Source organism: Rhipicephalus sanguineus, chromosome 5 (genome assembly GCF_013339695.2).
Source record: "Rhipicephalus sanguineus isolate Rsan-2018 chromosome 5, BIME_Rsan_1.4, whole genome shotgun sequence".
Taxonomy (NCBI): domain Eukaryota; kingdom Metazoa; phylum Arthropoda; class Arachnida; order Ixodida; family Ixodidae; genus Rhipicephalus; species Rhipicephalus sanguineus.
The window spans coordinates 10,223,950-10,247,147 of NC_051180.1; the positions used below are offsets into that span (position 1 = coordinate 10,223,950).

General features: G+C 42.9%; 3 protein-coding genes across 5 annotated transcripts in view; 2 read left to right on the forward strand and 1 right to left on the reverse strand.

Annotated features, from left to right (window-relative positions):
- The window catches only part of LOC119393192 (chromatin target of PRMT1 protein), a 31,358-nt gene extending 28,535 nt beyond the window's left edge, over window positions 1-2,823 (forward strand). The window contains exon 7 of one of the 2 annotated variants that reach the window (XM_037660038.2): window positions 906-2,823. The gene's annotated coding sequence lies outside the window, so the exon portion shown is untranslated. The remainder of the gene's footprint in view (window positions 1-905) is intronic. The other variant, XM_037660039.2, reaches the window with a different exon arrangement.
- On the reverse strand, window positions 876-17,982 carry LOC119393191 (probable methyltransferase-like protein 25). Its single transcript, XM_037660036.2, has 10 exons — window positions 17,810-17,982; window positions 15,365-15,430; window positions 14,592-14,825; window positions 14,002-14,104; window positions 11,886-12,038; window positions 9,099-9,236; window positions 7,378-7,551; window positions 4,803-4,910; window positions 3,935-4,020; window positions 876-1,073 (listed from the first exon to the last, which is right to left on the reverse strand). Exons 1-10 carry the CDS (start codon window positions 17,927-17,929, stop codon window positions 900-902), a joined length of 1,356 nt encoding a protein of 451 aa, XP_037515964.1. The 5' UTR covers window positions 17,930-17,982; the 3' UTR covers window positions 876-899.
- Window positions 17,983-18,188: 206 nt separating this feature from the next.
- The window catches only part of LOC119393190 (protein ERGIC-53), a 45,483-nt gene continuing 40,473 nt past the window's right edge, over window positions 18,189-23,198 (forward strand). For both annotated transcript variants that reach the window (XM_037660034.2, XM_037660035.2), the window contains exons 1-2: window positions 18,189-18,442; window positions 23,033-23,089. In XM_037660034.2, the coding sequence (XP_037515962.1) occupies window positions 18,277-18,442; window positions 23,033-23,089 (223 nt within the window). In that variant the 5' untranslated portion in view covers window positions 18,189-18,276. The remainder of the gene's footprint in view (window positions 18,443-23,032; window positions 23,090-23,198) is intronic.

Below are 23,198 nucleotides of genomic sequence, written 5' to 3' on the forward strand. Positions count from 1 at the left end.
GTTTCAGTGTATTCACCCGGACTCACTCAGACTCGTGGCTCAATCTGAGTCTGAGTGAGTCAACTCATGAGTGAGTTTGCCGACCTATGCTTCGGTGTATCATGTTTTCTGGCTGATCTCTTTGATTTTGCGTTGCTTCGGGTAATTGGGAATTTAGCTTAATTGGGATATTTTTCTCGGTCTCGAGGCCTTCAAATTAATGAGGTTTTACTGTACTTTGGTTCTGTGATATTCTGTAAATAAAAAAATTGACTTGCTTCCTTTTTTTTTCTGACCAGCTGCTCTAAAATGCTATTTTTACTGCTCCAAGAGCTGTCTGAGCTGTCCCACCCCTGTCAATATAATGAGTGTTTATCCGTGATATTAATGTAACAAAATTTCAGTGCTGCCCAAGAGGAAGACCGAGGCGATAAACTGAGTTCTGCTAGAGCCAGTGTTTAAATGGTTAATTTGTGCACAGTTTTTGCTAACACTTATCCTCTATTACCACAGTGTGTTGGACCTGCATTTGTTTCGGGTCCACGCGTGGCGTTTGGCCACTGTGAAGAGGACCGTTGCTAGTGCAGCATTAAGCCGCGGTTAACGAAATTAAATTTTTGTGCTGCCGTATTATTCAAACATTCTTCCGGCCCCTACAATAAAATAAGTCTCTGGCAACTATACTTTGCTTAAAAGGTCGACTTTCAATTTAGTGAAATTTCAATATAACACGGTAAATTGACAATTTTACGGACTTGGCTGTATCGAGGTTTAATTACCCTTAGTTGGGTTGTATATGGCCATATAGAACAGTTATTTCATAATAGCTTTCTTGTTCTGCAATTCTAGCATGACATAAACCAAGCTCAAAACAAATAGAAAAAGAAACTCAACAAAAAATAATTTTTTATTTGTACCTTTTAAAGCCTAGGTGGAGCCTGCTGTGGCGGAGGCTGGCGAGCCAGTAGTAGGGCAATGTTGCGTGGCGAGGAGCGAGCAGACGGGAAGGCAGCCACCAGCCGAGCCCCGCTCCAGCACGCCCAGTCACCAAGCACCATACCCTCCCAACAAGGCTGCAGCAGCTGGCGGAGGAGCTGTGCATGAAAAGAAAAACTCACCTGTTCCCCACTGTTTGGGCCACCCAGTCGCAAAAGCATAGCGATTCGGTGTACCTGTTGGTCCTGATGTCTTACTCGTACTTGATGTTCATGCTTTTCGGTTGCCCCTAGGCTGCTCTTTGTTTCCTGGCTGCCTTGATGGTCCCTTGAAGTGACATTATAATTATGGACAGTATAATGTGAAGTAACGTCTTTTCATTTACTTTCATGGGACACATTGCCTGGCCAATTGTGGGATTGGTTGATGTTCTTTTAGCCTGCTGGCGGACCAATAGAAATACAGTAGATGTATAGTCGTGTGAAATGATGATAAAAGACGAGTGCTTCTGTTTGTGTGCCCATCTTCCTGGAGGCTGTAGATTCTAATCATAAGTAAGCTGGCCCATCATGCAGCTGTGTTGAAAAGGTAAACAGCTGTGAAGGCTTTGCTTGGGCAAGTGTTCTTTAAGGTGTGTCGGTGGAGGCTCGAATTTAGAGGCATTTTATTAGGAAGATATTTTAGCAGAACAGTCTCCAATGATCTTGTAAATCCGAGTTGCTGAGAGCGGTGAGAAATTGAATGTGCTATGTATGCGCGGGTTTGGCCAACATTTTTTTACTAATTATGCTCCCACAGTTTGCTTACTCCATATGCAGCTACCTTTCCTCGCTTTTCACTTGATCCCAACTGTTTATGACCCAACGTAGTTCAGTCAAACCCACTCATAACAATGCTCAAGTGCCACAATAATTTCGTTGCTATAACCGATAACTGCTATAAATGGGTTGCATGAAAAAAAGCAAAATAGGGGGACGGCAGGCTCTTGTTAAAAAACTATATCGGTAGGGATATGCCAATAGACATCAGTCATAATGATGACAAAGCTGCCGATTTTTTGGAGATGCTTGAAAATTCGTACGCTTTCACGGGACCGCCACAAGCCCCCGTAGAGCCAATGTATGACAACGCCTGAAGTTTTGGATGCTGAAGCTCTTCTAAGGCTCAAATTTTTAATCAAACTGCATGTCCAAAAGTGCATTAACAGAAGCCTTCGCCACTCCCGCGCCGTAGCAGATTTCAAAAGTCAGCTTTGCTGCAATGCCACAACGCTATGCGGTGAAGCATATTGCGAATACGAAGGGGCCCTCGGGGACGTTGGGGTTTTGGGCAAGGGTTTAGCAGCTTGAATTTCTCGGTTTCTTCCTTCTTTTCAAGGATTTCGCGTCTCATTACCTTTCAGCATGGACACCCAGCAGCCAGAACTCATTGTTACAACTGATACTGTGGCACGTGGGCATTGATGTAAGCGGGTTATTTCACCATAGAAAACATACAAAATTTGACAGTGCAGCAGCTTCTAATTGTTATAACCGATATATTGTTAAAACCGGTGTCATTATAAGTGGGTTCAACTGTATTTCAGCTCATTATGAATGTACCAAATACCGATGATAAAATTTTACATTTGGTGATTGGCTGATTTTATGAGCTGTTCTTGATAATGTGGTGTGGGCATTGGCTGTATGCCTGGTGACTTCACCTGGTGCATATCGGCTATTTCTAGGCATTCATCCAATGTCACCTCGGAGTGTAAGTGCAAAGACTGTGGTCTGCCCTTGTCTCCTTCGCCAAAACCCTTCCATGTTTTAGGTCATAGTATTTATGTTCTGGCATACGTGTGTACATGCTGTTGTAAGTCGGTGCTGTACAGTCAAGATGACTTTTAATGAAAGTTTTTCAATGTGATGGTGTGCTTCGGTGTCATTCTTTCTTTTTTTTTTTTTTCACTCGCATTGCAGCATACAATGTTATCCCAAATTCTTACGTGGCTGCACTTTTCTGCAGTGCCCACACACATGCGTGAATATTGTTCCAATATATAGCTGTAGTTGTAAGCACCAAATGTTTATCCTTTTGTTGCCATCATGCATGCATTTTGCATTTATCACTACATATACTATGTACCATGTCAGAGCCTACCTTATTTTTAAAATTTCCAAATCCTCTTCATTTCATCATCTTTTCCTCTAAACTTTGTAAAACGATTGTGAACATTGCAACTGGAAATGCTCCATTGTCAGAACATGTGTGTCATTGAACACAGGAAAGCTTGTTACTTACCGGCAGGGTACTGCTTAGCCTTGTTATAATAAAGCTGCATACAATATCTAAATACCTTCATTATGTCCAATATTCAATATAAGTACATTTATTATTATGTGTTAATATTCTCAACAACATAGTTGGAGAGAGAGGGGTTTGAAAGTTGAATTAGTAACAGCAAGTGGTGCTTCTTCAGGTCATGTTAAGCGCTTTCAAAGGAAAGGCAGTGACTGCCCTCTATGGATTTGAACACGTAGCACTGCAGCCATGTGCAGCTGGGAGCCAGTCATGCACTTTACAGTGTTGTGCAAGGTTTGTAGCATGCACAATGCTGGTTGTGATGGTGTCTGCATGTGTTTCAGAGGCAACAGCAGCAAATGCTTTCATGTTATACATCAGTCACTCCTTTCTCAAACAAATCTCTTTGTTGTCGTCAATGTGTCTGGACTGCTCACCAGTAAGATTCTGTCGTGCATGTTCTTGGGACTGCACCACATCTACTCGATCCTAACATTCAATATTTTTTTACTAGGGCAATTTGCTAGAATATTACAGGTATGGGATTTAAGTACAAAATATAATTTGTAAAAATGGCAAGCTATTATAACTAGAATTAAAAATTTTGGGCGCAACTTACAACCGAGAGTGTGCTAAATCAGTGAGGCACCTTTAGCTACACCTAGAATAGCAATGTGCTAAAATGTGACAGTTTGCACAAATATTTGGCTCTGGTGATACACAACGTAGGACTTACCGTGAGTGTGCGAACTGCTGGAAGCTGGTGCTGGTGTCTGGTGTGCAAACGGTTGAGGATGCTGCACCAGGTGTCACGCTCATCACCTGTAGAACGTGCAGGCCACACTTATTTTACTCAACTCCAAGAGAACTTCTACAAAGTACTGCTTTGTCTTCACTGTCTATGTATCCGACGGGACATCTTAAACGTGAAGTTTGCAGATCCTTTAGCACACTTTTTAAGTTTTAAGCACTGTTCAAAGCCACAAAACTTATTCTAGGGAAATTTTTGTTCTTTGGATTCTTTGCACTGGATAATAGTCTCAGCTATTGAAGGGACAAATAGAAAAAACTATTTTTGTCATATTAGTACATTACTTTTTCACAATACCAAAAATCGCCACGCTTGGCGCAAGAAGATAGCTTGATAAGTGAGAAAACGCTCAAAAAGAAAATGCAAGTGGCGATACCACCTTGACTTTCCCGCACCAAACACTGTGACGTAACAGACTTTGACGGGGTCTACAAGATCCTACATAATTCCTAATTGGTAAAAATGAAGTACACTGTCCTCGGAGGGGGCCATAGGCTTAACATTCCAAGTTTCACAAAATTTCATTGAGCCAATGTCTCCAAAGTACAAAAAATACACTTTGAAATCCATGGCGTCACACGCGGAGATTCTGGTGCAAAATTTAAAAATAAAACGGTGACCTGGATTTTTTTTCCTCTATGAATAAACGTATGATGGTGAAATTAATGCCTTTAGAATTCTCAAAGTACAATTTATCAATCTAATCCGATTCATTGTTTCGCTTTAGTGTCCCTTTAATGTTGCACTATCCTAACTAATGCCTCTGCAGAGACATGATTTCAATGAAGCTCACTTGTGTGACAGTGGACATCTTTCATGACATGCTCTCGGTAAGCATCCCAGGAGGACAGCTGCGAATGCCTGGCCATGTGGCGTCGTGACTTCTTCCATGGAAGGCCATCTGTAAAGTTTAATTTGTATTAGGTGTTTAGCCACGCAGTAAGAGCTAGCACAGTCGGTACAGGGTGTGGCTTATTAGTACTAACTGAAAACTGCAAAATGTCTTCCCAATGTTGAAGGTGCAGTGATATAGATTAATGAGGTACACTTTTTAATGGTGATGCCAGCATGGTGTAACAGGTTGTATTGCAACCTAACAGTCTTTTAAAAACTGTTAGAGAAACCATAAAACAGAACTGCAAAAGTAAGCAAATAGCTTATACACAGTGCAGAAATCATACTAACAATACTTACAAAGTATACTATTTACATCAACAGCAGTCACAGATCGACAAAATATGTAGAGCTCACTTGGACTTGCTCATGAAATATATTTTGCCCTTGGGGCTCATACGGACTCACACTCGCCAAATATTTCCTCAACCGGACTCGGACTCACTAAAATTTTTCTCTATCGGATTCACTTGGACTTACTCGCCAAAATATTACTCACTCGGACTCGCGGCTTCATCTGAGTCGGAGTGAGTCGACTCGTTAGTCTTTAGCGTATAATTAGCTTTTTCGACCAAGGTGTCAATGCTATTTAACACCAATATCTCGCATAAATAGTGCTCTACTTGGTGCCTTTTGATCTTGTATTTTCAAGTACGAGTTAACAGTGATTGCAATCCTGCAGGACATTTTTATTGAAAGAGATGACTCACACGAGATATTTTTATCAAAAACTTTCCATGAAAGAGTCTGCAAGGGGAGGTCAAGGCACCTCCACCTCGCCCCCCCGCTCGTTACTCGTGCCTCTTGATCAATAAATATTGAGCTGGCATATGAACACTAGTGCATTGAAGTATGTATGAGTAGACATGAGTATAAGTGTGATCCGTCATAAGGCTGATAGTAATGATGAAGTTGAGTAGTTACATCACCATAGGCCGGCAAAAACATGTGGAACTCAGACATCAAAGTTTTCCTCACTAGGACTCAAACTTACCAAAATATCACCCACCCACACTTAGATTCACAGCTTGATCTGAGTCTGAGTGAGTCGACTCGTGAGTTTGTCGACCCATGGCAGCAGTGTTTATTCATGACAGCATTCATCACCATTGGCATGTTTTTGTGAGTTGTGACAATGGTGCAATGACAGCAAGATGGCATGACAATGGTTTAACTCCATTAAAGCTAGGTTCTCTACCAACCAGTGGTCATACTGATCCTACGCACTGAGGGTCTAAGCAAAGCTGTGGTGAGGAAGTAAGACAAAAGGGTACATCTAAATGAGGTGTGCACAGCAAATTTTGGCGGCAATGAATGTGCCCTACAGCCCAGGCAATGGAGCAGCATCTCAGATGCGACAGCTTTCATGTGATGGCATGTGCGTCTAAAACAACTACTATAGTTGACGTTTAGCGATCCATGAATCCTGTTGCAAAATTTTGAAAACTGCAATAGTGCTCTTTTGTAACCGTAGTCGGTTACACATTGTGCAACTTGCATCTACATTGAAAATTAAGATAGCATAATGGTAATCAGTACATAGTCTTACGTCTCTGCTGTCAGCAACGTCTCCTATTTTCACTGAAATTGGAACAATAAATCAAATGTTTACTTTATTATACCATGTCACCACTTGGGCAGGTCCCAGTAATCTAGGATGTGCAGCAACATTAGGAAAGAAGGCCAATAGTTCAGAAGCTGAGGTGCAGCAGAAGCTTGTGATTTGCAAGGTTGGTATATCTGTGGATGCCTACACGGTGGACAAAGGTTCATGAAAAAAAAAGTTCATCCACCCATTTGTAGCACAACGCTACATTGAAATCCATGCACATTATGTTGTAGCTCGTCAGTTTATTTTTAAAAAATTTTTGGCCCCTTTCAATGTGGAAGGTTAAACGGCCTTTAAACGACTTTTGATATTTTTTTATTATTTCAAGCAAATGTGCGCATCGAGTTCACAGTGCTGTCACAATTATCAGTGCAAGACACGGCAGCACTACGCACCATGGGCGTGCCACAATATAAAAAAAAAAACAATCCCGTACTCCTCCAGGCCTTTTGGTATACCCAGAGTTGGTCTTGACGTCACCAGTGCAATCTGGTCATGTCAGCAGCAGAAAGAACCCGTTTGTCTCCAGGTACGCACACTCCCTAGTTATCCACCTCGCACGGCGAGGAGGAACACTCAGCCAGGAGGAGAGACAAGCCAACGAGCAGAGTGTAGTGAAGGAAAAAGCGAAATGAGCAAGGGCCACATTTCGATCATCAGATGCGTGTAACTCCGCTATTATGGCACCGTTTCGAAAAGGTCTCACGGCTATGCGTTCGTTGTGGACTTGTGCACAACTGCACCACCACAACTAAATTTCAACCTTTGGGTGGTTTGGGGTCCTTTAAATCACTAGGGTTGAGGATTGCTTGGGTTGGGCGAAGCAGCTTGTAGCTACTACCTAATACAAATCCCTAGCACGTACACTTCTGGCACGCAACCTCCAGTAGGGCCCGAAAAAGTAGGTGTCTTGGTTCCCGGTCGGGTGCCCAAGTGTCTCGCAGTTCTTGACAGGCTAGGCGTAGCCCCTGGTATTGAGTGTCAGGGCTAAGCCACTGGTCACCCAAGCTGGCCAGCTCGTGGCTTAGAGGGAAGTAGTCTGAAAAAAAGCAAAGTATAAGTCATCACAATGACACTAGACTTAGCTAAATAGTTTGTAGAATGAAATCTGTCTTGCATTTTGGGCTTTGAAGCCTCAAGCCGAGATGTACGAAAGAAGGGGAATTTTAAGGGCTCGTCTTTTTTTCTTTTTTTTGCTAGAGACAACATTAATTAGAACTAACAGACAAGAAAGTCTTTCTTGTCTGTTGGTTCTAATTAACGTTCTGTCAAGCCGAGATGTAGTATAATAGTGGTTGCTTGCCAAGGTGCGGCTTTTCGACATACGAATTTTGGGTGCGAGGAAATTCCATTTTTTTCTTCTGCATTTCCCTACATTTCATGAACTTTTATGGTGACTGATAAGCACTATTGCCATAGATAAGGTGTGCATGCAGAATAAGTTCACGGCATTACACTGAAAAACCACCAGAAACAACCACAGCACCAGCTGCCCTTGCAAAAATGCCTTGCAGTGCAAGTGTGATCTTAAGAACGATACATATATACATGTGTGTGTGTATATGTGTGTATGTACATATATATATATTTTTTTTCTTCTTTTTCTTTCTGAAGAGTGATTGTTAGCATATGTGCTGCACATGATGTCTTGGATGACTAGTTGGTGAATTTCCGTAAGCATGGCTGACTGCTTGTTCAGCACGATGCCAAGATTGTGTGCATGTTGTGCAGTTGTGTTCTCGTTTGCTGTCAATCGCACTAACAGAAGCACTTTGCAAGATCTCAACTTTAGAAACAGCAACGCACCCTCTTAAATATGTAGTTCACTATTGTAACATAGTGTGAAGCATCCTGCTTGCACATATGCACATACACCTATAGTCTTAACTTCCAAAAGGAACAAAGCATGCCACACATAAGTGCAGCTGCCACAGGAACAGGATGTGTGTTGGTTCATGATCATGGCTTGAGCGGGAGGCAATTGTAATGTCTTTGCATTCACTCTGCTCACTCATGGGTGCGTTCTGTTCAACTACAATTATGCCTACAAGTAGAACACTTTTTATGCAGCCAACAGCTGTTAATGCTGCACTCCATGCCAGAGCTGTTCATCAAAGCCTCATCCACAGCAAGAAATGCTAATTATTATGCTGCTATGATGATATAAATAAAACATGCTCCAGCCAACCGTGCCAACACAACACAAACCAACCACGAGCGCTAAAGCAGCAATGCCTACAGGACAGCTACAGCAGTCCCTACCACAGTGGACAAGATAGTGACAGAGCAGCAAAGTGCTAGAAGGGAAGCAAATAACCTGAGAAACTTTGCTTGCAATATCTTGTGACATTATTGCAGACTGGCAATCATCTGCTCAAGATGTTCTAATGGTGATATCATCATCACTACAGTCCATGACATCACAGCTGTTCGGGGCCTATGACGTGAAATTCCCATGTACATTTTCCAAATTTTGTTTTTCTTTTCATTGTAAAACTATACAACGTATTTACTAATTTAGCAGCAGATAGAAAATAAGTATGTTTTTAATCGGGAGAAATAAAGAACAATGGAGTGACCACTTACTATCTAGCTGAGTAGCCTTGTGATAGCAACACCCAATACACACCAAGGCTTCAAGCTCTGTCAGTGCATGGAACAGCCGCACCAAGCCAGGACTCAATTGGCCACAGCCATGCAGCGAGACCAGCACGTATCGATTCTCTGAAAAATGGGCAGTTCTTCACGGGCCATTCAAGCAGGAGGTTGTGACGTGGCCATTTACTGGCCCCATGAATATTTATTGATTGATGAATGAATTATTTGACTATCGATTCACTAGTTTTAACATCCTGAAGCAATGCAGGATTGGTACCGTGCGTGGTTCATTAGCGTGCAGTGAACTCGCATTCAGCTTTGGCGTGCCGCAACCACCGAACCTCTACAACGGGTTATCACTACAAAAGCAAATTAACTACATTTTTCTTCAAAAAAATTGCACAATGGCTGAAGCAAGTGAGACAAATGAGTCATTTGTGCATCATTATAGCAGCTACGTACTTTTTGTTTCCTTGTTTATATAATTAGTTGTTTAAGAAAAATTTAATTCAGTTAGATAATCAGAACTATTCTAACAAATATCCTAGTTGCCGAGTTGTCAATGAAAAGATCATTAGCAGCAATAAATAACAAATGAAAGTTTTTAGATATTCCATCATGTCTTTCTATTAGCCAAAGGAAAAGCTTAATTTGTTAAAATTTTTTGCACTGAATTACGAAAAACATTTGACAGTGACACACGTATGCTTTCAGATGCTCTTTAGCACTTTAAAAATGGGGAAATAGCCTTGCTTATTGGCTAGACGATTGGCACTCGTGAACAAAAGCTCAAAAGACTGTCTGCCCTTTCTTGAGGTAATCAAAACCATTCTTATTACAATAGCAATTACTACATAGATGCGCAAGGTTCCATTCCTGCTGGTACCACCGTCGTGCTGCCACAGCATCAACACACTTGTGCAGTTTGTGCATCAACAATTACAAGGTTTTCAGAGATGCACAGTATGCTTGGCTGCAAAAACAAGGAAGCCAAGAATAACAGAGAGCTGAGCTGGTTGGTAAGTATTCATTCTAAAGAGACAGGGCATGCAAACACGGACACAAGAAAGAAGTCAGGACACCACGAACGCGGGACTTCTTTCTTGTGTCCATGTTTGCACACCCTCGTCTTTTTAGAAGGAAGCCAAGTGGACAAACCCTCACGTTTTACAATTGATTCTGCATTGGAGCCAAGACAGCATACTTTATCTTTCACTATTGGCATGAACATTGTGCAAAAACACTAGCATTCTTGCCAGCTGAGCAGTTACATACACGTATGTGTACCACACTGTGGTGCACAGTGGTCCAAGTAAAATGGGTGCCTTCAGTCTCTTCTCGGGCAGCACTGAGGTGTAGTGCTTGCAATCGCAGCAGTGACCTCCAGCCAGAGTTTCTATACACCTTATAATAGCTGCCAGGGTGTTGTCTCTGCTATGCAGCAATGGTTTTGTCATGCCAAAATATTCCCTCAAGTATTCTTAGAATATTGTCCGTCTCAGTGCTTTACTCTTTTGGCAAAACAGCTTAAATTTCTTCCTTGGTATCACTCGAAAGCGAACGAGGTGGACAATGCATGGAGTTCTTCAAATCTCATGACTAAGCAGTGCCTCTAGCAAGAGCAGTATGGAGATTAACTTTACTAGGCCGCATATCTGATCATCTCGTATTGCATTAAACAAGAGACGTAAATACAAAACTGTTCATATATCATTTAATGTAGCAACACCAGCACTGGTGTTGCCTCAGAATATTACATCCTCTGTTTTTTACACTGCTGTTGTATGATCGGAAGTCGAGAAAACTCGTCATTACAAGGGCAGAGGTGCTACCTAGTGGCAGAGAATGATGCCACCGTTTTGATGCTGTAATTAAGTGAAACGGTGCCCCACTGCACCTACTTTTTAGGAGTCGGGCTTGGCAATGGTTAAAAACAGGCACCAACTGTTTTGGCTCCCGTGCGAAGCCAAAACATCTTAGATTTTATTGACTTTCACGGTCAGTGCCCATTTTTGTTGTCATGTACCGTATTTTCTCCCATATATATTATAACCCGCCCCTGCATATAACCCGCACCCCCACTTTTTGATCACACATTCCATTTTTCCATGCAGGTTATATGTGAGAAAATATAGTATGTTCCCGATTAGGTGGGTTTCTGACCAAATCTTGACTTTAGAGATTGGGCTTAAGCAAAACATCAGTGTAATCATGACTAGAACTCAATGAGCATCTTTCCAGAAAAATACTTTGCTGTAAAAACATTGAGAAGGAAGGGAAGTCCGTGATGGCATGGAAGTGGCACCATTTTATTGCCAATGACAACATTAATACAAAGCATATTCAATAGCACTTTTCTGGAAAATTTTCACAAAGAAGTTCCCATCAAAGCCTGACACATTCCGCGCCTTTTGTAAAAAGTATTGTAGGGCCATATTAAGTGCAACATCATGATTACCTTAAGGTGCGAGACAACACAATCACGAGAAAGGACACAGGACAGAGCTTTCTCGTGATTGTGTTCTCCTTAAAGATTGTGTGCGCCTTAAAGAAAATTTGAACCTACACAAACTAGCCCAACAAAAAGTTCTCTTAAGCCATAAATGCAACATCTCGCACAGTGAGGAGTTAGGATATTTCTTCTGCGTAAAGAAAGCAAAATCAGATTTGGACATGTTGTATGACTTTGTGTGTAACACTACCTAACCGAACATCATGCATAGCGGCTTTATGAAGCGTAACCATTACAGAGAGATGTGCGCTTGACTGGCTTACTTGTGGTGAGCTCCTTGTCAGACTTGTACTCTTCCCCACATGTACAGGGGACATGGTCTGGGCAATTGATGAGCATGTGGCGCACCTTTTCCAGAGTGGCTGCACTATCATCCACTTTGAGCGTGAAGTAGTGGATGTTCTCTGTGCATCCAGCTACAGTGCAGTCAGATATACAATAAAGAGCTACACCAGGTTTGCTTGCTCATACCATTCATAAGAAAGCAAAAAAGGATCATTTTGAGGCACTGTGATGCAATGAGGGCAAGGACTTTTATAGTTAAGAGGGAGCTTTTTTTTTTAGGACTGCCCCATTTAACTGCTGGTGAATCCAAAATGCCCTTGAACAGCTATTCAACTGCTTTCAATAAAGCTATTTGCACATTAAAAAAAAGTGCTTGTAAACATACATACACACAAAATTTCAGTGCCTGTTAAAAGCAGATTTTCATATGGGACATCACATTCTATAGAATAAGATTACATTCTATATAGATTTCATATTTTAAAATCTTGCAGTAAGTAACGCATAAAGTTGTGTTGTTTTGTCGAAATTTGCAAGAAAATTTATTTTGTAATTCTGAATACTGAAGCTCAGAAAGTATTTCGAGTAGAAAAAATCAGCATGAGCACGTTAACATGCATCCTGTGCCATTCTGATATCCACCACATGATTTTTTCATAATTCTTATTCACAAGATATAACTATCTTCCACATTTATGTATGTATATCGTTTCTAAATTTTGTCCTTTGTAGAATGTACACAGCAGCTTTGTCCACTTGGGCGTTTTAAAGGGGTACTGACACAATATTTCGCGGCCGAGATAGCCTGCGGGATCGATTCCAGTGAACATGCATATATCATCTGCAAAATAACAACATTGAATATAGCTTGGAAGGTATTTTAAATGAATTTTGAAGTTTGTGTGAGCAATTGAAATCCTCACGCTACTGACACCCTCAAAGAGGACCCTTGGGGACCCACTACTTCCCTCACGTGACCACGCTGCAACAAGTTATGATGACGTCATAGCCGCCATATTTTTTTGCCGTGTTTTTTCCTACTTCTCGGCAGCTGCTCGCGAACCGTGCGGAAGTGCGTCACAGTTCTGTGTGCTGAAGTGATCGAGCGCTGCATCCGCTAGGTGGTGATAGTTGCACCCGGAGGCTTATTGTTTTTGAAACCGAAATTGATACTGGTTGGTAATGAGGAGCCTGTAATTACCTGTCGCGCACTGCAGCAAACGATGTGCCGTGTTATGTCTAACAGGCCCCCAGCAACACATTGCAGCAAAAAAAACGCGAGGCCAAAATTTTTGTGTCAGTACCCCTTTGAGAGTATCCCCCCTTAAAGGGGTACTGACACCTTTTTTCGAAGGCGAGTTTACTCTGCCATACAAATCTCCTCTATACACAGATGGCTCTGAGCAAGTGAGAAGCTCAGCAAATGCTGATAAGATATTTTAATTTGATATTAAAGTCAATTTTTACATGGCGCACCTACTGACATCGATACTAGCTTGACGTCAGGCTACAGTACAAATTCTGGTGACATCACGCAGCAGTCTCGCTAGTTGTGATCGTTAGGTACCAAAACTTTCAAGATGGCCGCTTGTGCGTCACCAAAACTTCCAAAATGGCCGCTTGTGCGTCACCAACGGAGCCACGGTGCGGAGTGGCCGTGGAAACGTCACTATATATTGTGCGAGCACGCGACGAGAAGCTCATACCCGTGTTGTGACGTCAGGGTACAGTACGAACCGAAACTAGCTTTTAAAAACATACTGTAATTACTTTTTCAGGGCGCACTTGCGCTTAGCACTACCTTTTCTAGGCTCTTAAGGGCTTGACCCTTCATTTGACGCAAAAAAACGACAACTGAAAATATTCGTGTCAGTACCCCTTTAACATAAACCTAAGCAGCAAATTGACAAACATCCACATTTGAGTATGCACCTTTGATCATGCAGTACTAAAAGTAACAGTCAGCCTACTCAACTTAATAAACTAATGCTTGTACGATGGTGTGCTATCTAACTGCTATACATTGCCATACTGATTCTTATAAACCAAGTTTAACTATCACAACTCAATAGTTTGAATAAGGTTGCCACATACAATGTTGCAGGCGCTCTTGGGCTTTAGGTAAATGGGAAGCGTCACAGTCGATGCCAAGTACGGTGAAGCCATACCTGCGGTGCAACAGCCTCGCCAAGTGGCCCTGTGTGCACACAAGTGAAGAACCGTTCAAAGAACTGCATACCATCTCCATTGTGAGATGCATCTGACAATATACATATATATGCAACTTTACAGCCAACTTGGAAAACAAAAGTATGCTGTTAAAGTACAAACAATATAAGCGGTTGTATCAAATGTGAGCCACATCATAAATTTGTAAGGGTAAAAAAGGATGTCTGCACTCATTGTACAATGACTTTAGTCGAACATTTCATTGTTTTTTTTTTCATCTGTTATGCATGAGAAACTGTACATGCAAGATATATATTACTAAAGAACTGAGACTTATGAAAACTTTCAAAAATGGATCATTGTCAAGGCCATCAGCACTCCGAGCAGTAAAAAGAAAGCCAAAAATTACACATTTTGGTATTTTTTAGGTGTCTCGTTGCCATTTAAAGAAACTCCTACAAGCAGCGGCATAGTCTCCTAGGTAGTGTGTAGGGAACTCCATAAGGATGGCTTACCACACCAGCACCAACATCTATGACCCTTTTGCATTGTGCTGTATTGCAAACGTCTGCCACCAGCGCAGCAACCCACTCCAGTTCCAACTGCTTCTTGGGTGTCAGGCCTTGGCACCAAGCAATGGGCAGTGCCATCTTCTTCGAAACCAGCTCAGCCGATGGCTCCAGAAAACGAGCTTCTCCCAGTTCTACAGCACGAGACACAAAAGACTGAAGGCTGGGAGGCCAGTCATTCTGTAAAGAGGACCACAATGCAGACACAGTTAAACCAGAAAATTTCTGTAAAAGATTTTTCTCATGCTAGATAGTCAGCTACAGGGGCGTAGCCAATGGGGGGGGTTTGAAACCCCTCCGAAAATTTTCAATTTTGCTTGCATATATATACACGTACACATACAAACGCACGCAGGTACATAAAGTATGGTTGAACCCCCCCCCCCCCCCCAAAAAAAAAAAAATTTCACAAGGCGCTTAAATTGCTGGTTGACAATAAAGTTTATTCCTCCTCCTCCTGGCTATGCCTCTGGCAAGCTACATAAAAAGTGCTATGCATATGAATGACATTTACAGTGCATGATACTGTACAGGTAAGTTATTGTTGCTTTTTTATTTTATGGGCATCCAATTAGTTAATAAGAGTGACTATGCAACTTCATTCTCTTTATTGTACCTCTAGAATAACACTTATGTGGCTGTAACCTTTACTTGCGTTCAAAGTATTGCCTATCTCACCGAAACTCATATTATTGACACAGTTGGTAAAGCGAGCTCACCTTGATCAGTCCAAAAGGCACCTTCCCAAGTTCTTCATCAGATAGCTTGTCTATGTGATTCACCCACTGCGCAGTCAGATGTGCATTTACTAACATGACTAGCAACTGGAGCCAATAATCTTATCTTATGCAACCACCAACACTGCGCTGCAGTGTGTCTCAGTCACACTACGCAAATAGTTCTTGAGCAGTGAGCAGGCAGCTTACTAAAACCAAATAACCTTTTGTGCTAAAGCTCTACAGTTTTACTTATTTTTCATGCTATGCACACACAGTGCACCAGTGATGCCTCTCAAGTGTTGCTATTAAATTGTACTCAGCATAACGAATTACATTATGTGTCCCTCGCTGATATCAGCACGTAAGCAATATATGGTTATAAAACTACCGGTTATAACTATTTCATGTTGGTGGAGGATGCGTTGGCTGCGGGCAGATCTAGCCTTGCAGGAATTGCTAGCATTAGTTCCACTCACGTGCAGCTTATCAGCAGAGCTTAAGAAACATGATATTGAGAGGCATATTGTTCACTACACCTTCGTTCAAAGTGCAGTACACAGCTGCGTGCTCGGCAGCATGAAACAAATCCTGCATGTGATGTACCGCACAACCCACCTCAACCCCACAACACAACGTCCCGAAACTTTCAACCCTAATCCACACCACCTGACAGCTTCAGCGGGGGCTGCAATACCTTCCGTCTGAATGTCTAATATCCTCACAACAACAAGATGTCTTCAACATTAGCACACAGGGCACCTCAAGGCTTTTTACCTCAATTGTAATTCTGTGCAGAAGCAGATGCCCTTTTTGTCCAGTTTGGCAAAGCTCAGAACCTTTGCAAGCTATAAGGGAAAAATGAACATGTGTGCCTCTGGAGATACACTTACAAGCAAACAAGCATGCATTATTTATTTGTGACTTATATATAATGCAGTGAAATATTCGGGTCAGTTTAGCCTTTCCTGTTGGTCCTGTCTGGCTGAGGAAAAAAAATATTTGGCACAGATTGTCTCCCTAGGTGGGGGGGTATGAATGGGAGCAACTTTACGCATTCTAACCACACTTACATTCAACGCAAACACGCCAAGATGCACTTGAAAAGAGGTTTACCTTGGCCTCCATGACACATTTTCTTCCTAACAAAAAGGTTTGATTTTGATTCTGTCTCTATTTCCACTTCATCATATGGTTTATCAGTGTTTATTTTCCATAATCTACTTAGTCGTTTCACGTAGGACTTCTTTTTTACTCTTTACGTTTGACAATAGGTTTCAAATAACTTCGTTCGTGCTTGCATGAAAATTTAGCCTATTGCCCTCTCAGTTACACATTTATCGTTTTGAAGGAAACCAACCATTCCACTTTTATTTTTTTGCATACGAATATGGCAAACTGCATGTAATCGTACTTCTAAGCAGAATCTCAGCGCATTTATTTCTGCTATTCATATCATGGCACTATGAAGTCAAGAAAGTGTCCAAGGTTTTTCTTTTTTGTCCTATTGTGCTCTTTTAATGTAGAAAGTGCATGTATTTCGTGAATGTTGGCAAAGTTCCTGATTAATTTCCACATTTGTAAAAGGTAAAAGCAGCACGAAGGAACACAAGATGCATTGCCGTCAGGGGCGTAGCCAGAACATTTTTTCGGGGGGGTCAGTTACACTTTATGTATGTTCGTGCGTGCGTGTATATATACGCAAGCAAAATCGAAAATTTTCGGGGGGGGGGGTTTGACCCCCCCCCCCCCTTCCTTGGCTACGCCCCTGACTGCCTTCGCTTGCGTTGCGTCTCCTTCGCGCTGTTTTTACCTTTTACAAATGTGTGACCAAGTGCCCAACGAACCACAGTTCTGGAATTAATTTCCACAGCTGAATGCACGGCTTCTTGTGCTACAAGACGTTTTGTTTGGCACGTTGTTCATGGTTCAAGCGTGCACTTCACATGCAAAGGTTTAAAAGGGAGCGAGGAACACATATCTCAACTGTCAGACGTGGTATTCTTGCTTTATTTGCTTATGAGAAATGTAATTATAATAACCCTTCAATTTAGTTTCAAGTTGCTAATCATCGAGTGATGCTTGCACTTGAGCAAATCAAATACCATTACCTGCCTTCCTTTCTTTCTTTTTTTCCCATCTTCGTGTGAGAATGTGGGTAAGGTCTACACTACATTGAATCCAGACTACCACTTGGTTCAAACAAGTTTGCGCTCTGTAAATATTTTGGTAAGCAGCACGATAACATTTTTGCAATGACATATTACTAGACACGAGTACACGCTTCGTAACGAAAATTTCGCACGGTAACGGGCTCTGTTTCATAAGTGTCTCCAAGCAACCCTCTCGATAGGCCACATGAGACCGGAACGCTTAGTTTATTCAACATCCGTCCTGCAACCGCACGCTGCCACCAAAGTACCGCTGCGCATGAGACGTGCGTGCTACCTCAGCAGGTATCGCGTCCAGTGTGCCCGCGATCAGCAAGTCTGTCATGCGAGTGTTGTAGATCCAAGAGAACTCTGAAAGAAACCGGGCGCAGCTTGAGAGTTGCTCCGTCTTTTCCATGTTTCATATCTTCACGCACTGCAAGCTCATACGTAAGGCACCACGACCATTCCGCCTTAACACGCCGATACCATTTTGAAAACAAAACAAAACAGAAACAGGGAAGTTACAATCGCAGCCCCGCATATATCTGCGCGAGAGTACAAAAAGTAATAAGCATAGCATTAACAAAAATTTAATACGAAAAATATAAAATATTTCTTACGTCTATTAAAAATGCATAATGCTGCCGCGCAATGCATACAAGTGGTGTAAATTTTGGTGCGGAGCTACCGCGTACGTGGGAACGTGTGAATCGGCCCTGCTGGCGGCGGCAGCGAGACGGACGGGTCGGCCGATAGCGCAGGATGGCAGCTTCTTCGAGCTGCCTATGGTTCGTTGTCTTAGCGCTACTAGCGCTGTGCTCGTGCACTGCCAACATTGGTCACCGCAAGTTTGAGTACAAGTACAGCTTCAAGGGACCCTACCTAGCGCAGAAAGATGGCAGCGTGCCTTTTTGGGACTACAGCGGCAGTGAGTATCGCCGGCTTCCCATCGGTGGTCATGCATACCAATCGGCTAGCGTACACGTGGCTTTTAGCAGTGCACGCAACTGGAGCACGACACCATTGCAGAGTGTCATGTGAAAGGAAGATGACTTGAACGGGAAGGTGCTCTCCGGTTTTTGGACGTGGTGTTTTAAGGCTCCGGCTACCAGCTGGATCCAGCCTGTTTTACTGCCAGGTCCACGGGATGTGGCATATTGAACCGGTGCAAGCAGGAAAGTTGTGGTAATCGCGGCCTGCTTTCGGTCTCATGCGAGGGTGGGCGAGTCACTTGACCGTGGCGTTACGCGTTGCCTGCTTTCCTGCGTGTGTCAGTCACGCTGTGGTCACAGTCACGGATGCGGCCGTCTGGCCCGTATGTCGGCACGTGCATATTGTGACATTTGAAAGCTTCCTAGCAGTCCGTGTGTGAATATATGTGAAGTTTCGCCCCGCTGCCCGATACTCCGGTGGCATGCGTAGTTATCGAGCTTGTCTGTAGCGGGACGCTTTACATATGCGTTTGCACTTGCAAAGGTTCGAACTTCTTCGATAGGTCGAAACCCGGATGATTGGGAGCGGCGCTAATGTGTAAATCGCGAAACGTTTCTTTTGCATCGTTTCCCCGGCTGAGCGCTGCGCTGTACAAATAAACGCCACGTTTCATTGCGATAAGCGCATCTCCCAACCACAGGGCAAGATAACGAGCGCTGCTTTAAAATACGACAGGTAATTGGATGGTCTATAAAGCTGCGAATGTGGTGCATGCATCGCGACCTCGTAAATACGTTTGCAGCTGCCCCAAAACCCCTGGACTATTCCTCGTCATGCGTTTCTTAGCCAGTCTTGTGGTAGATTACTCAAGCGTTCAACTAGGCTATGAACTGTACTGGCAGCCCGAAGGTTAAGTGTAAAAGCGAAGCATGCAGACATGAATTCTAGCAGAAGCTTTTGCTTGTAAGGTTTTTATTTATTATTAAAGCAAGGGGAGTGAAGCATTTGCCTTCAGGCAAGATACAGATTCAGTGGTGTATAACAATCCGTTTAGGAATCCCTGTACAACAGATCGTGAACTGTGGTCATATTTCGAACACTGTCAAGACACGTCAGTGCATTGTCCACGTGGTTTCTAAGCTCGTCAACAGATGCTCAAGTATAAGCCTGCAAGATTCGCCACAAGAAAGCACTACAAAATTGTCAGGTTTCTCAATGTGTAAGCGATGTCAGCAGCAATTGATGATGATGATGATCATCATCATTAGCATCCCTTTTGAAAGAAATGGTGCGGCAACCAGTAGCCACCTAGCCGGTTAGTTACAATGAGATATTGTGCCATCTGTTACATTCTGTCATCCTGGCTATCCCTCTTTTTTTTCGTACAAGCTTCTGGTTTTATAATACACTGTCACCTATGCCTGTAACGTGTATTCTGTCAATCTTATCCCTTCATTTTCCACACCAATTTTCTAAATGTCTCTTGCTTATCAACTGCTTACCAATTTTGTAGTACTTTTTTGGGGTTAATCTTGCAGGCTTACACTTGAGCATCTGTTCATGAGCTTAGAAACAACGTGGACAATGCACTGCCACCCACTTTGGACACCCAGGACCACTAAAAGATTCACACATTCTATCAGTCCTGTAGGGTGAATATTCTGGCATTCCATTTCAATGTGTTGTATAGTTTCCGGACATTTCTTTTGACGTCTTGAATGTAGCCTTTTGAACTGCCATCCATTCCTACTTTGGATTCTGCTGTCTTTTGCCGAGCACATTAAAGGTTTTCAGGGCTGTACTTTACAATCTGGTTGAGGATTCGGACCCAAGAGGTGGCGAGTTGTTATTTCATCCATTCTAATTCATTTCTCCCTTATTGCATAATTACTACGTTTTGAGTAAAAACTACGAATAATGCCCCTTATACTTTTGTTGGTTTCATTATATGTTGGCCTCATACGGTTGTGTCTAACAAAACACAGGCCCATAGGTCCATTCCCCTTATTTTGTTCACGCTCTGGTTGGTGTTATGCAATTCTGACATAACCTTCCACCTCTACCTATCATAGCCTACCTATCATCAGGGGGGGGATGTTTATTGCATACCCTCCCCCCCTTCCCCTGTTGGTCGAGTCCAGAAGACTTGTTTCAACATGGATAAAAAGATTTAAATGAAGTGATGCCATGCTTCTCACATATGGCCTGCCTTTGGTCCCTGGCTTAGTAAAGATGGGAAGTAAACACTTCTTGGAATGCAACATCAGGGTCCTTCAGCCGCCATTATCATCAAAAAACCTGTGTGGCCATAACCCTTCTCTTTATACAATGGTGGGACAGGTCGGACAGTAGAAGTATGGGACAGACATTGTGCCCCCCCCCCCCTCTTCTAAGGTCAGTAGGGGGGTTGTCCCCCCTCCCCTCTGCCCCTCATTGCTCACGCCTATGCTAACTATCCACGGAATGTGCAGTATTTTGCACTTGGGCCCTTGCATCCAGAAAAGAAACGTGGGACAGAACAGATGTGCGGTCCCATTTCAGCTGCGGCCTGCCAGCTCACAGCTGTTGTCTGAGCCTTAATGACATCAGGCTAGCCACACTGACTGGCAGATGTCACTACTCTAGCAGTTAGACACAGCCAAGTGAACTGGACAGACAATTTAAAACCAAGGAAAGCATAGGGGACATTATTTGTTGTTTTTAACTTTAGTTTAATAATTACGACTTAAAAGGAATTAAACTGGGCGAAAAAGCACCCTTTCCATCAATGGGATCCAAAACCACAAGCTTAGAATTACGCGCCTTCCATCATATCGGTAGAGCATCAGCCGCGTAATTCAAAGGTTGTGGGTTCGGATGCCATCAAAGAAAAGGGTGCTTATTCATTTACCTCAATTTCTTTCAATTTACATTGTAATTATTACGCCCTAGTCGTGACCCAAGTTTTATTCTGACAAGGCTGAATGCTGCACTTATGCACACAACAACGGACTTGAGTCGGTAGCGCTTTTACTTACCAAATGGCGCTAGGGGCGGTGGGGGTTTGTTGTCCCTGTAAATACTCCCACAGCAACACAGTGGTTGCTATCGTTATTTTATGTTTATGCAACAGATGGCACTGATCGTCTCCATGCAACTTTCTTGGTAGGCCTGCTCGCAATATCACTGCATTCGTTCTCCCTCTCTTTGCATATTGGCAGCCTGTCATAGCACTTGGCTGTCTACGTGGCTGCATCGCCTAGGCTGCGTCCGGGCTGCCCTCACAAACCTTTCACATGCGCATGCACTTGTCAGTGGCAAATAAAATGCGATGGTAGCTTTCGGGTGTCACTGCATTACAATTCTAAATTTTGAACGACCAAAAATCTTTCTCAATTTTACGAACTTCCTGATTTAACGAAATAATTTGAATACGGTCATCATTTCTTTGAAATTGAGTTCCAACTGTATTGCCATCCTAAAATGCACAAGGCCTACATTAGCAGAAAAGGGCACAAATTCAATTCCTGGCTACAGTGGCCATATTGGCCATATTTTGATGGGAGTGAAATGCGATGACACCTGTGTACTTTATTTAGGTGCATCTCAGGCCCGTAGCCAGAAATTTTTTCGGGGAGGGGCCACTTGCTGAAGGCAGTGACTATTTGAGAAAAAACACCTATTTTCATTATTTATTTTTGGTAAAAGACCCCACCAAAATTGCAGGGTGGTCAGAATCTCAGGGGCTGATACTGTCCTTCAATTCGGTGTAATAGTGCCGCTCCCACACCGTAGGGTGACGCGTCGCACTCCAGAAATAGCTCTCGTGCGGGATCGAAGTGAGTTAGCACAGGCGCGGAACACGAAACGGCTTTTGCTTTCCGAAAGGCATCGTTTTCGCGCTCATCCCAAGACCATTTAGATTTCTTTTCCAGAAGAAAGTATAGGGGACTCAGGAGCGTGGACAGATTAGGCAAGAATTTATTGTAGAAAGTTAGCATGCCCAAAAAAGACCGCAACTCTGTGACATTCCGAGGAGTCTGTGCCAGCTTAATTGCTTCGATGTTCTTCTCTGACGGGTGCAACCCTGCCGTGTCAATTCTGTGTCCTAGATACGTAACTGACTCCTCACCTATTCGGCACATGTCCGAGCGGAGCTTGACGCCATATTCCCTGAACCGCTGCAAGACTGCTTGAAGGTTCGCAGTTGGCTTATCGTTCGCATCTGCTATCAGGACATCGTCTAAGTACGCTTGAACCCCTGGGAGGCCTTGCAGCACCTGCTCAATTGTTCTTTGAAAAATCGCAGGTGCCGAGGCTATCCCAAACGGTAGCCTATTATAACAAAAGAGGCCCTTGTGAGTGTTGATAACCGCTGGCCTGCGCGAATCTTCATCTAGAAGATGAAGGTGCAAACAGTTAAGCAGCAGTGTCAAGAGTGTAAAGTCCCTGTTCAGAAACTTTTTCTTTCCCACTTGTTACGTAAGCAGCATTGTTTCCCGTATTGCAGCACTTACTGGCCAAAAGTGGAGTGGAAGTATTTAGGCACTAGGAGTCATGCTGCTGCTTCAAAACTACAGGCTCTGTGCTTTTTCTCTTTCCTCAGGTTGCATTGCCAGTGAAGAAATGGTGCGAATTACGCCGTCCCTGAAAAGCAAGAAAGGTAATGTCATTTTCTTAGCAATTTACTTATGGATGCGCCGTGAAAGTGCCTCCTTTGGATTACCTAGCTTGTTGCAAGACACGCTATTAAGGAAAAGCACAAGTGTGCG